Below are 13513 nucleotides of genomic sequence, written 5' to 3' on the forward strand. Positions count from 1 at the left end.
TCAGCTACACCCCAACTACCTCTATCTTCATCACTAGGCCACACTTTGTTCCGTTGCTTTGCGCCATCATCATAGTAATCATACCATCTTTGCTTGTTGCTTCTAGATTTGAATATGTTGAAAATAGACCTGAATGAAGATTCATACTTTCTTTGATTGTTTCCTCCCATTTCAGTACTGAGTGGTGACTGGTGAGTATTTGGCTGGTGAGAGTGAGAATATTAATTAGATTTAGTGACTAGAATGTAATTGAAGGAAGTGTGTTGTGTTGTGCTATAATTTGGAAGCTAAGGGTCTCAATTTATATGGTACTAATTACTTCTAAACACCCTTTTTGTTAAACTAAGAAAAATAATCTGATTCAAACCACTAGGACGAGTGAGTTCAATATTCATGATTTAAACAAGATCACATGGAACAGTAAATTTTGGTTCAACTCTTTTGACAAACAAAGGCACAATTTCTTTGGTCCAATCGTTTTTGTGATTTGTGTTGGTTGTGTTTCTTGTTCAATGATTCATGTTTGTTGATGTGCTACTCTTAATTATAAACTCATTTTAGGCTTTATATACAATATATGAGCAACTTGAGTTTTTATATACACACTTCTTCATCGCACTATTGGACTTTGTGTGTGAATATAAAAGGTAGTTAAGTGGTGGATCATGAATTTATAGACTCTTATACTATATTAGATTTATATATTAGTCTAACTCGACTTATAAGGTGAGGGATGTAATTTTTTATAAATTCCAGACTTAATTTCTATTTCATGTGGAAATTGGGTTTTATTATGTTGAAATTATTAATAGTAATGTTTTGTTGATAGAGGTTATATGTTGCTATTTGACAAAACCAAGTTGCGATCTCTGGTTTGTTTGTATTCCCTTGCTTTTAATTTTAAAACAATTTGGGTGGTTCATCTCTGTTTATTGTTTTGTGAGATACCACGCACGTTCATTATTCATCAAGTTCTGCCTCGACCTGATATTTTTTGAAAGAGCAAGGTGCGTGATACGCCGTGTTAGCGGTACTGTCGTTCATCGCACTAAGGGGTTTTATGGTTATTTTGACGATTCTCGTGTCCGTGGTGCTCAATTCCATTGATTGACCATCCCTCGATCTGGCTTAAAAAAGCCTAGTAATAATTGGAATGGCTTGTTGTACCAAATGGAGTCGACCCATTAAACAACTCTACAAACCATAAATTCATAATTTTATAAAAATTAAAAATTATCGGGACCAAACCACAATTGATGAAAAATAAAAAATAACAAAATCTAACGATTGGAAGATCATGCTTATTGCTACTAAATCGTTTGAAAGGGAATGAAACGGTAAAGTCCACCAAGTTAAATTTTACTAGAGAGACGAAAGTAAATATTTAAAAATGAACCTTTTAGAAAAAATTGATATTATTTTAAGAATCATTATTTCAACATAAATGAACATTATATTTTTCTATGTATGAACTGGTAGTATAAAAAGAGATTACAATACATTCAATCATACATCATCAGATACATTTATTTGATTTTCAAGTAAAATATCACAACATAAGATCTAATGAAATATGATTTGAAGTACCCGTAATAAAATTTTACACCGTTAGTACATGATTATAAAATTTTAAATACTTCTCTATCCAACATTTTCTTGCTACATTGAAAGTCACATTTTAACAAATTATTTGTCCTTGCAAGCTTCCATGCATGAATTCACAACAACGTTAACATCACGAGCGTCTGTAAAATAGTCAATTATTGTATAAAATACTATTAACTAATACAATTATATTTTATAACAATGTATAATTCAAGAGATTAAATTCCAAGTGAAAATACCTTTATTGACGTTAACAGACTTGGACATGACGCAAGTAGTTGCACAACCATAAGCACTTTTTGACGAAACTTTATGACATATCAATAATCCACATGTACTAACACAAGCAGCATATACTGGTGGAAATTGTATCACAGGAATACATTTCAAACCACACTGACCAACACAAATCAAATTACGTTTTACTGATGAGGTTGACGGAACCGGAGAACCATATGCTTGAGCAACAACTAAAATTATCATCAACAAAATTGAAACTATATTTTTAATTTCACACTTTGCCATATCTTTTCTTTATATAAATATTTCTTTTCTTATTATCAAATTTGAATATACAATACAATTTGAATAAACTATGTAACAACCTGATATTTTATAGTGAACATTTTATATGTCATTCTTAGTAATTTCATTGACTTATTAAATATAATTAAATATAATCCTTATTTTATTTCTTGTTTAGGTTAATGATTTTATGATCTATTTTAATTTTAATTTCTTGTTTTGGTTAGAAATCAATTGTCTTATTATTTTAGAATTATGAGTTGGCAATGTTTTGGCAAATGAAAAATGCTATCATCTGAATCAATAACAATTAGCGTGGATATTAAGTTTTGATTGATTTCCACATAACACATTAACCTTACTTATCATTCGTTAATCATTACCTCCTTATTCTGTACCAATTCAGGCCAGACTAGAGAGGAAAAAAAACTGAACTTCCTTTCATTTTCTCCATACACTCATCCTACATAGGAACCATTTTAAGAGATTATAGTAAAGCCTTTGTCACTTAAAACAAACCAAAGGAATCAACCTTATATATATATATATATATATATATATATATATATATATATATAAAGAGAGAGAGAGAGAGAGAGAGAGAGAGAGAGAATAAATAAATACTAGTTGATGTAATTCAAAAAAGATAGAAAATGGGGTACGATATTGATAAATACTTGGTTCTGTTTATACATGATATATTTTACTATGCTTCAGTATGTTTACTTTTGTTCGAATAGTATATATTGTCATTAGTTGACACCTTATTTGTTTTGTGGAATAATCCATGGCTATTTTGAATTGTTTGGTGTACTGTGTGCTTGTTTTTAATTCTGCTATATTATATAAAACATCCAACTATGGGTTGAGTGCTTCGTTTGGTTCTGTCACACTATAAGCTACACAAAATTTGACCATTTAATATATATAGACACATAAAAAAAGGGATAATGACATGCTTTTTTATTAATTAAATCATGGAAATTATAGAAAGAGTTTATGGAGGACTAGTTTCGTTGCAGGTCATGGTGGTCTTTTAAGAAAATGAATTTTCCTCATATTGTTGAGACATGAATCATATATGATGTGTTTAGCAGAGTCTGTATAGGCTGCCTTTGTGGCCGGTTTTACTTTTGTCTTTGTAGTATGTGCCTTTGTAGCAGGTATCTCATTGGTATGAGATTTATCACATCCGGATCAGTAGTTTTCATAATGATTGAATCAATCAATCCCTTCAACCAATATTTATTCTCCTTATTGAATTTCTTTTACAAAAAAAAGTAACTCACTAAAGAAACATTCTATCTGAATAATTTGTATTGTTCTCGACATAGAATTAAATTATGTGTTGTTGGTAGAAATGAATAAACTTGAAAGATTATTCATATTTACAATTTAACTATAATGGTTCACAAATTATAATCAATAACTAATTACATAATTTCAACAGCGAAGAACAAACAAATTTAAAATGGATAAACATAGAAGCTTTTTCCTACAGGTCAGGTTGAGCTTGGCAGTGAATTCCAGACTCAAAAATTTGTTTCTTGTATTGAGCAATGAAAGTTGTGGCTCTCATATCAATGACAGGATCAGCTACACCCCAACTACCTCTATCTTCATCACTAGGCCACACTTTGTTCCGTTGCTTTGCGCCATCATCATAGTAATCATACCATCTTTGCTTGTTGCTTCTAGATTTGAATATGTTGAAAATAGACCTGAATGAAGATTCATACTTTCTTTGATTGTTTCCTCCCATTTCAGTACTGAGTGGTGACTGGTGAGTATTTGGCTGGTGAGAGTGAGAATATTAATTAGATTTAGTGACTAGAATGTAATTGAAGGAAGTGTGTTGTGTTGTGCTATAATTTGGAAGCTAAGGGTCTCAATTTATATGGTACTAATTACTTCTAAACACCCTTTTTGTTAAACTAAGAAAAATAATCTGATTCAAACCACTAGGATGAGTGAGTTCAATATTCATGATTTAAACAAGATCACATGGAACAGTAAATTTTGGTTCAACTCTTTTGACAAACAAAGGCACAATTTCTTTGGTCCAATCGTTTTTGTGATTTGTGTTGGTTGTGTTTCTTGTTCAATGATTCATGTTTGTTGATGTCCTACTCTTAATTATAAACTCATTTTAGGCTTTATATACAATATATGAGCAACTTGAGTTTTTATATACACACTTCTTCATCGCACTATTGGACTTTGTGTGTGAATATAAAAGGTAGTTAAGTGGTGGATCATGAATTTATAGACTCTTATACTATATTAGATTTATATATTAGTCTAACTCGACTTATAAGGTGAGGGATGTAATTTTTTATAAATTCCAGACTTAATTTCTATTTCATGTGGAAATTGGGTTTTATTATGTTGAAATTATTAATAGTAATGTTTTGTTGATAGAGGTTATATGTTGCTATTTGACAAAACCAAGTTGTGATCTCTGGTTTGTTTGTATTCCCTTGCTTTTAATTTTAAAACAATTTGGGTGGTTCATCTCTGTTTATTGTTTTGTGAGATACCACGCACGTTCATTATTCATCAAGTTCTGCCTCGACCTGATATTTTTTGAAAGAGCAAGGTGCGTGATACGCCGTGTTAGCGGTACTGTCGTTCATCGCACTAAGGGGTTTTATGGTTATTTTGACGATTCTCGTGTCCGTGGTGCTCAATTCCATTGATTGACCATCCCTCGATCTGGCTTAAAAAAGCCTAGTAATAATTGGAATGGCTTGTTGTACCAAATGGAGTCGACCCATTAAACAACTCTACAAACCATAAATTCATAATTTTATAAAAATTAAAAATTATCGGGACCAAACCACAATTGATGAAAAATAAAAAATAACAAAATCTAACGATTGGAAGATCATGCTTATTGCTACTAAATCGTTTGAAAGGGAATGAAACGGAAAAGTCCACCAAGTTAAATTTTACTAGAGAGACGAAAGTAAATATATAAAAATGAACCTTTTAGAAAAAATTGATATTATTTTAAGAATCATTATTTCAACATAAATGAACATTATATTTTTCTATGTACGAACTGGTAGTATAAAAAGAGATTACAATACATTCAATCATACATCATCAGATACATTTATTTGATTTTCAAGTAAAATATCACAACATAAGATCTAATGAAATATGATTTGAAGTACCCGTAATAAAATTTTACACCGTTAGTACATGATTATAAAATTTTAAATACTTCTCTATCCAACATTTTCTTGCTACATTGAAAGTCACATTTTAACAAATTATTTGTCTTTGCAAGCTTCCATGCATGAATTCACAACAACGTTAACATCACGAGCGTCTGTAAAATAGTCAATTATTGTATAAAATACTATTAACTAATACAATTATATTTTATAACAATGTATAATTCAAGAGATTAAATTCCAACTGAAAATACCTTTATTGACGTTAACAGACTTGGACATGACGCAAGTAGTTGCACAACCATAAGCACTTTTTGACGAAACTTTATGACATATCAATAATCCACATGTACTAACACAAGCAGCATATACTGGTGGAAATTGTATCACAGGAATACATTTCAAACCACACTGACCAACACAAATCAAATTACGTTTTACTGATGAGGTTGACGGAACCGGAGAACCATATGCTTGAGCAACAACTAAAATTATCATCAACAAAATTGAAACTATATTTTTAATTTCACACTTTGCCATATCTTTTCTTTATATAAATATTTCTTTTCTTATTATCAAATTTGAATATACAATACAATTTGAATAAACTATGTAACAGCCTGATATTTTATAGTGAACATTTTATATGTCATTCTTAGTAATTCCATTGACTTATTAAATATAATTAAATATAATCCTTATTTTATTTCTTGTTTAGGTTAATGATTTTATGATCTATTTTAATTTTAATTTCTTGTTTTGGTTAGAAATCAATTGTCTTATTATTTTAGAATTATGAGCTGGCAATGTTTTGGCAAATGAAAAATGCTATCATCTGAATCAATAACAATTAGTGTGGATATTAAGTTTTGATTGATTTCCACATAACACATTAACCTTACTTATCATTCGTTAATCATTACCTCCTTATTCTGTACCAATTCAGGCCAGACTAGAGAGGAAAAAAAACTGAACTTCCTTTCATTTTCTCCATACACTCATCCTACATAGGAACCATTTTAAGAGATTATAGTAAAGCCTTTGTCACTTAAAACAAACCAAAGGAATCAACCTTATATATATATATCTATATATATATATAAAGAGAGAGAGAGAGAGAGAGAGAGAGAGAGAGAGAGAGAGAGAGAGAATAAATAAATACTAGTTGATGTAATTCAAAAAAGATAGAAAATGGGGTACGATATTGATAAATACTTGGTTCTGTTTATACATGATATATTTTACTATGCTTCAGTATGTTTACTTTTGTTCGAATAGTATATATTGTCATTATAGTTGACACCTTATTTGTTTTGTGGAATAATCCATGGCTATTTTGAATTGTTTGGTGTACTGTGTGCTTGTTTTTAATTCTGTTATATTATATAAAACATCCAACTATGGGTTGAGTGCTTCGTTTGGTTCTGTCACACTATAAGCTACACAAAATTTGACCATTTAATATATATAGACACATAAAAAAAGGGATAATGACATGCTTTTTTATTAATTAAATCATGGAAATTATAGAAAGAGTTTATGGAGGACTAGTTTCGTTGCAGGTCATGGTGGTCTTTTAAGAAAATGAATTTTCCTCATATTGTTGAGACATGAATCATATATGATGTGTTAGCAGAGTCTGTATAGGCTGCCTTTGTGGCCGGTTTTACTTTTGTCTTTGTAGTATGTGCCTTTGTAGCAGGTATCTCATTGGTATGAGATTTATCACATCCGGATCAGTAGTTTTCATAATGATTGAATCCATCAATCCCTTCAACCAATATTTATTCTCCTTATTGAATTTCTTTTACAAAAAAAAGTAACTCACTAAAGAAACATTCTATCTGAATAATTTGTATTGTTCTCGACATAGAATTAAATTATGTGTTGTTGGTAGAAATGAATAAACTTGAAAGATTATTCATATTTACAATTTAACTATAATGGTTCACAAATTATAATCAATAACTAATTACATAATTTCAACAGCGAAGAACAAACAAATTTAAAATGGATAAACATAGAAGCTTTTTCCTACAGGTCAGGTTGAGCTTGGCAGTGAATTCCAGACTCAAAAATTTGTTTCTTGTATTGAGCAATGAAAGTTGTGGCTCTCATATCAATGACAGGATCAGCTACACCCCAACTACCTCTATCTTCATCACTAGGCCACACTTTGTTCCGTTGCTTTGCGCCATCATCATAGTAATCATACCATCTTTGCTTGTTGCTTCTAGATTTGAATATGTTGAAAATAGACCTGAATGAAGATTCATACTTTCTTTGATTGTTTCCTCCCATTTCAGTACTGAGTGGTGACTGGTGAGTATTTGGCTGGTGAGAGTGAGAATATTAATTAGATTTAGTGACTAGAATGTAATTGAAGGAAGTGTGTTGTGTTGTGCTATAATTTGGAAGCTAAGGGTCTCAATTTATATGGTACTAATTACTTCTAAACACCCTTTTTGTTAAACTAAGAAAAATAATCTGATTCAAACCACTAGGATGAGTGAGTTCAATATTCATGATTTAAACAAGATCACATGGAACAGTAAATTTTGGTTCAACTCTTTTGACAAACAAAGGCACAATTTCTTTGGTCCAATCGTTTTTGTGATTTGTGTTGGTTGTGTTTCTTGTTCAATGATTCATGTTTGTTGATGTGCTACTCTTAATTATAAACTCATTTTAGGCTTTATATATGAAATTCTGGCACACTAGTAACACGATGTTGAACACGGTGCTTCACCACTGTAATACACTTTTAATGCGTGAATGATCCAACATCCAACAGCGCATACAAAATGAATAATAAACTTAACAAGCTGAAAATAAATTAACACAGTAATTTGTTAACCCAGTTCAGCATAAGCCTACTCTGGGGGATACCAATCCAGGAGTGAATCCACTATGACAGTATTAGTTTGAAGCCCTCACTAAACTTCCAGTTTATGACTTCTCACCTAATCACCACCCGTGCTATATTCTACCTAAGACACACCTAGGTATGAGAACCTCCGCTCACCTCCTCTTGACCACAGACTCTGTGATCGTTTACACAACACAGATAATTGATATGAAGTCACACTTCCTAAAACATAGCTATTCCGTGCTTAAAAGCTTGGGAATACTTGACACACTATCTCCTTGCTTAGAAGCTCCAGAGATATTACAATACAATAAAACAATTCTCAGACTTGCATCAAGGAGATACAAGCACAAGAAAAAACAGTACACACTAAAACCTAAACACACGCTTTGTGAAATTCAATAACGGCTTCAGTGATTTCCACAAGGGTTCAGTCACCCTATTAATAACCTGAGCAACTAGCATGGGCTAGGTCTTGAATTGGGCTTCAAACTTGTATCAGGTCCAAAAGTTCCTTCAAGGAATATTCTTCGAGCAAATGTTTTGTTTCCATAAATAAGAGATTCTTTGTGAAACAAAACTAGGTTATGGCCGCCTTCTGGAGCATTAGGAAAGGCGCTGCTTGCCATACAAGTAAAATCACGTGGATTCCTTTTATAGAGTAAGGCGCGAGATTTAATGATAACAGGCCCGGCCCACTGGATGTGGTATCCAATGTTGAAGCATTCTGCGCAACATCTTGCTTGAACTTGATGGTGAAGCATTCTGCTCCCCATCTGACTTGATCATTTGTTTTAGCAAAATGAGGCCAAACTTTAAAACACCAACAATCTCCCCCTTTGGCAATTTTTGGCTAAAACAATTTGTGATTATTTCAACCAATCTAGAGAGATACAATAACTACCTTTCTTCAACTCAACATAGGCACACAGTCATGAAGTAAAGTAGAACAATCTTCAAGTGCATTTTCAAACGCTCCTCATATGAAAAACGCAATCAAATATAGAAGTATCGCACTAGAGTATCAGAGACATACACAGCGGAATAACGCACACAACTAGCCTCACAGGATATATGCCAATAGAGAGTACAAAGATTCTCATGAAAGAAACACTGGGAAAAATAAATTCCCTCAACGCAGAGAAAAATAAATTCTCAGGAATATTGATGCTTCAACATTCATTAGCACCTTGCATGGTGTGAGTAAAGCACTTGCTGCTCCCCCTTAATATCAGAGACGAGTAAATATTTTAAACAAGCAATTTTTTACTCCCCCTACAAACATGCATACCAGATAAGCACATATGCATAGTATATCAGAACTTTTACTCCCCCTCAACTCCCGCATTACTACCTGTAACTTGATGATGCAACATCAGGTAGCACATCCTCATGGCACAACACATCAGAGAGCATATATTTATTTGATATCACACTATCACACTACTCCCCCTTTTTAGCCAGAAATTAGACAAACATGGTCTTCATAGAGCATAAAGAGAAAAATATCCAGAGTACCAGAATATAAAGTGCAGAGAGTACCAGAAATTATTACAGACCATGCACACTTGGTGCCAAATTCAAAAGATCAAATGCAAAAGAGAAATAAAGAAGGTTATACAGAGGCACTAGCACTAGAGTCACTTTCTTCTTCCTCATCTGAACCAGCTTCCTCTTCCTCACTAACAGCATCAGCCATTTGCTCATCCATATCAGTAGCTGCAGCTTCTTCAAGCTTCAGAGCATGAATCATCCTTTCAAATTGCAGCTTCTTTTCATCCAACTCCTTGCAATTTGCTTCCAGCATAGCAATTATCTCCTTCCTTGTCATGGGAGCATTTGTAGCAGCAGTTGATGAGCCAACAATGTCTGGAGCATGCGGTTGGCTATACAATTTCTGATGAATAGAGAGAGATTCTGCTCTTCTCTTTGCAGACTCACCCTCATGTCTAATGCTAGGGTGCTGAGAAAATATGATATCACAGAGCAAAGTAGGGAAAGCAATGGGTTGCTTTGTAACAGAGGTCTTGGCATGTTGTACAATTTGATTGAAGATATAAAGACCAGCATTAAATTTTGTACCTGTGCCAATCATGTAGATCAATTTACCTAGTCCAGTAGCAACATCAGAGGAGTGGGTTGTGGGAACCCAGTTGACTGAAGCAATGCGATTCAGAATAGCATACTTAAAGGTCAGCTTTACAGCAGGCACTTTTGCCTTCCTTGGCCAAATCTTCACCTGGTTAGCAGTAATGGTTTTGCAGATCACATTATTAGATACCTCAAGGTCAGGATGAGTCACATCAGGGTTATCAAGAGCCTTGTTGATAACAGCAGGGGAGAATTCCACACACTTTCCACGCACATAAACCTTCTGATATTCTCTATCCAGAGGATTGTCACATCCTGCAGGGATGTTGACCACAAACTCCCTTACCAGCTTCTCATAACAGGAGCCTAAACCCCTCACAGTCTTAATCATCCCAGCATCCTTGATCAAGTTCACTACTTCTTCACACTCCAAGATATCTTCGCCTAATTCTCTTTCCAAGGCAAGTCTCCTTTTGCAGATAAGACCCCATCTTTGGGCATATGATGGAAGGTGGAATGACACATTATCACAAGGAAAATCTTCAATCTCAGCAGGAACAGAGGCAGCTTTTCTTGTAGACATGGTCTTCTTCGCAGGAGGCTTGATGCTTGAAGCATCCTTGTCAGCATCAAAATCAGAGTCACTGGATGGTGCACTCTTCCTTTTCAGCACATTCTTCTTCTTCTCAGAGGGAGGTACAGACTTGCTCCAAGATTTCTTAGGACCATATTTGACAGGTTTCAGGGTAGAACCCCTAGTCTTCTTGGTCACGACAGGAGTGGTTTCAATAACAGGTGCAGGTTTTGTTGTCCTGCTTCTCAGTCTTCTTCTAACATCTTTCTGAACAGGTTTGGCCTGTTGGTCTTCATCAGTTTCAATGTCATCCAAATCCACCATATTCTTGCCTTCAGTACCTGTTTTCTCAGAACCAGTAGCATCATTGTTCCCAGTAGCTTCTTTCTCTTTTTCTTTCTCAGGCTCAGAGTCAGCCACAATCTCAGGAGTACCTCCATCTTTAGTTATCTCTTCTTCAGTAGATGCTTCTGTATCAGAACTACTACCAAATGAATCAGTGAAGGCAGTATCACTGGAGTTTTGACGAGTTTTGGATGGTTCAACATCCTTTGCAGCATCAATCAGTTTCGCGGATGCTCCAGCTTCCAACACATCATCAGGAATAGAATCCTTTTCTTTCACAGTTTTGTCACCAACCGCAGGGGTGACATTATCAGAAACAATTACTTCCTCTTTCTCAGCCAAAAAGGTTTGACCAACAACAGGTTCAACAGTAACAGACCTAGGTGTTTCTAGGGTTTCAGTAGATTTGGGGTTAATCGACAGAGTAGGTTTTTCTCCAACAACCTTTTCAACTTCAGATTTCTCAGTTTCACTATGAACCTTACTAGATGATTCAACATTTGATTCAGTCGCTAATTTGACAGAGGCGTCAACATGCGATTCAACATTGATAGTATCAAAAGGATTTTTGTTCAAGTACAAATCAAACATGTTCAAACCCTTTTTAACAGACAATTCACCCTTTTTCTTCTCAGATTTACTAGAAATAGACTTGTTCGAGAGAGACGGAGAGGATTCACTTACTTTAGTAGGTTTCTCCTTCTTTTCGCTAGCCTTCGATTTTGACGATTTCTTCTTCGATTTAGTTGAAAGCACAGTCGTGATGGGTTCAGCATCAATGACAACAGTAGAACCTTTTGCTTTGGAGCGAGTTTTCACAGTATCATCAGTGGTGTTCTTGATTTGGGAAGGATCAGATTGTTGAGACATGGTGATGAGATTTTTGTGAATTTTGGTGATTGAGGGTGATGAACGAGATGATTCTAATTTCCAAGAATGTGATAGAGTTGATAGGGAAGTTGAGAGTTTGAGAGAGAAAACACAATTGATGGAGAGATGAGTGCGTGTAATGAGGGGGTTATGGAAAGTGTTTGATGTCTTTCCTAGATTTGCGTGCTCCACTAGTTGAAGAGAAGAGAGAAGAACGGTTGCACGCATATAGTGCTTTAACTGCTATAACTCCTCATGCAGGCAAATTCCTAATTTGCCCCTGAGCCTTTCAAATTGTGTTGCATCCAATGCTTTAGTGAAAATGTCAGCCACCTGTTCCTCTGTAGCAACATGCTCCAACTTCACAATATTTTCCTCTACTAAATCCCTGATGAAGTGATGACGAATGTCAATATGCTTTGTTCTACTGTGCTGTATTGGATTTTTCGAAATATTTATGGCGCTCATGTTGTCACAGTACAATGTTAGAGCATCCTGTTCAACATTGTATTCCTTAAGCATCTGCTTCATCCACAGTAGTTGAGAGCAACTACTCCCAGCTGCAATGTACTCAGCTTCTGCAGTGGATAGAGAGACGCAGTTTTGTTTCTTGCTAAACCATGAGATAAGATTCTCTCCTAGGTAAAAACATCCACCAGAGGTGCTTCTTCTGTCATCAGCACATCCAGCCCAGTCTGCATCACAATATCCCATCAACCTAGCATTGTTGGTGTGGGAATACATTATTCCATAATCAGAAGTTCCATTGACATACTTCAAAATTCTTTTTACTTGTGTAAGATGGCTCATTTTTGGCTCAGCTTGGTACCTTGCACATACACCAACAGCAAATGTGATGTCAGGTGTGCTTGCTGTGAGGTATAGTAGGCTTCCTATCATGCTTCTGTACAGGCTTTGGTCTACATCTACACCTTTCTCATCCTTGGTTAATTTCAGATGTGTGGCAGCAGGTGTTCTTTTGTGAACAGCATTTTCCATGCCAAATTTCTTTATAATATTTTTAGCATACTTGCTTTGAGACACAAATATTGTGTCTTCCATCTGTTTCACCTGTAATCCAAGAAAATAGGTTAGTTCACCTACCAAGCTCATCTCAAATTCAGACTGCATTTGTCTCACAAAGTGTTGGACCATCGGTTCCGCCATCCCTCCAAAGACTATGTCATCAACATATATCTGTGCTATCAACAAGTTTCCATTCATTTCTTTGACAAACAAGGTCTTGTCATTTCCACCTTTCTTGTATCCTTGGTTGATCAGGAATTCAGTTAGCCTCTCATACCAAGCCCTTGGTGCTTGTTTCAAGCCATACAAAGCCTTTTTCAGTTTGTAGACATGATCCGGATGATTTGGATCTGTGAAACCTTTGGGCTGTTCAACAAACACTTCTTCATGAAGATACCCATTTAGAAAAGCGCTCTTGACATCCAT

The 13513-nt window shown here is 34.5% G+C and overlaps 1 protein-coding gene across 1 annotated transcript; it reads right to left on the reverse strand.

The window, feature by feature from the left end:
* Positions 1-9796: 9796 nt before the first annotated feature.
* On the reverse strand, positions 9797-12061 carry LOC123888404. The gene has a single exon (XM_045937460.1). The coding sequence runs from the start codon at positions 12059-12061 to the stop codon at positions 9797-9799; it is 2265 nt and encodes a 754-aa protein (XP_045793416.1).
* Between the last annotated feature and the right edge of the window lie 1452 nt (positions 12062-13513).

The sequence above is a fragment of the Trifolium pratense genome, linkage group LG1, assembly GCF_020283565.1.
Source record: "Trifolium pratense cultivar HEN17-A07 linkage group LG1, ARS_RC_1.1, whole genome shotgun sequence".
NCBI classification, from domain to species: domain Eukaryota; kingdom Viridiplantae; phylum Streptophyta; class Magnoliopsida; order Fabales; family Fabaceae; genus Trifolium; species Trifolium pratense.

What these genes read in the sequence shown, in the direction of transcription:
- LOC123888404 (XM_045937460.1), bottom strand. Translation starts at nt 12,061, where the DNA reads ATGTCTCAACAATCTGATCCTTCCCAAATCAAGAACACCACTGATGAT.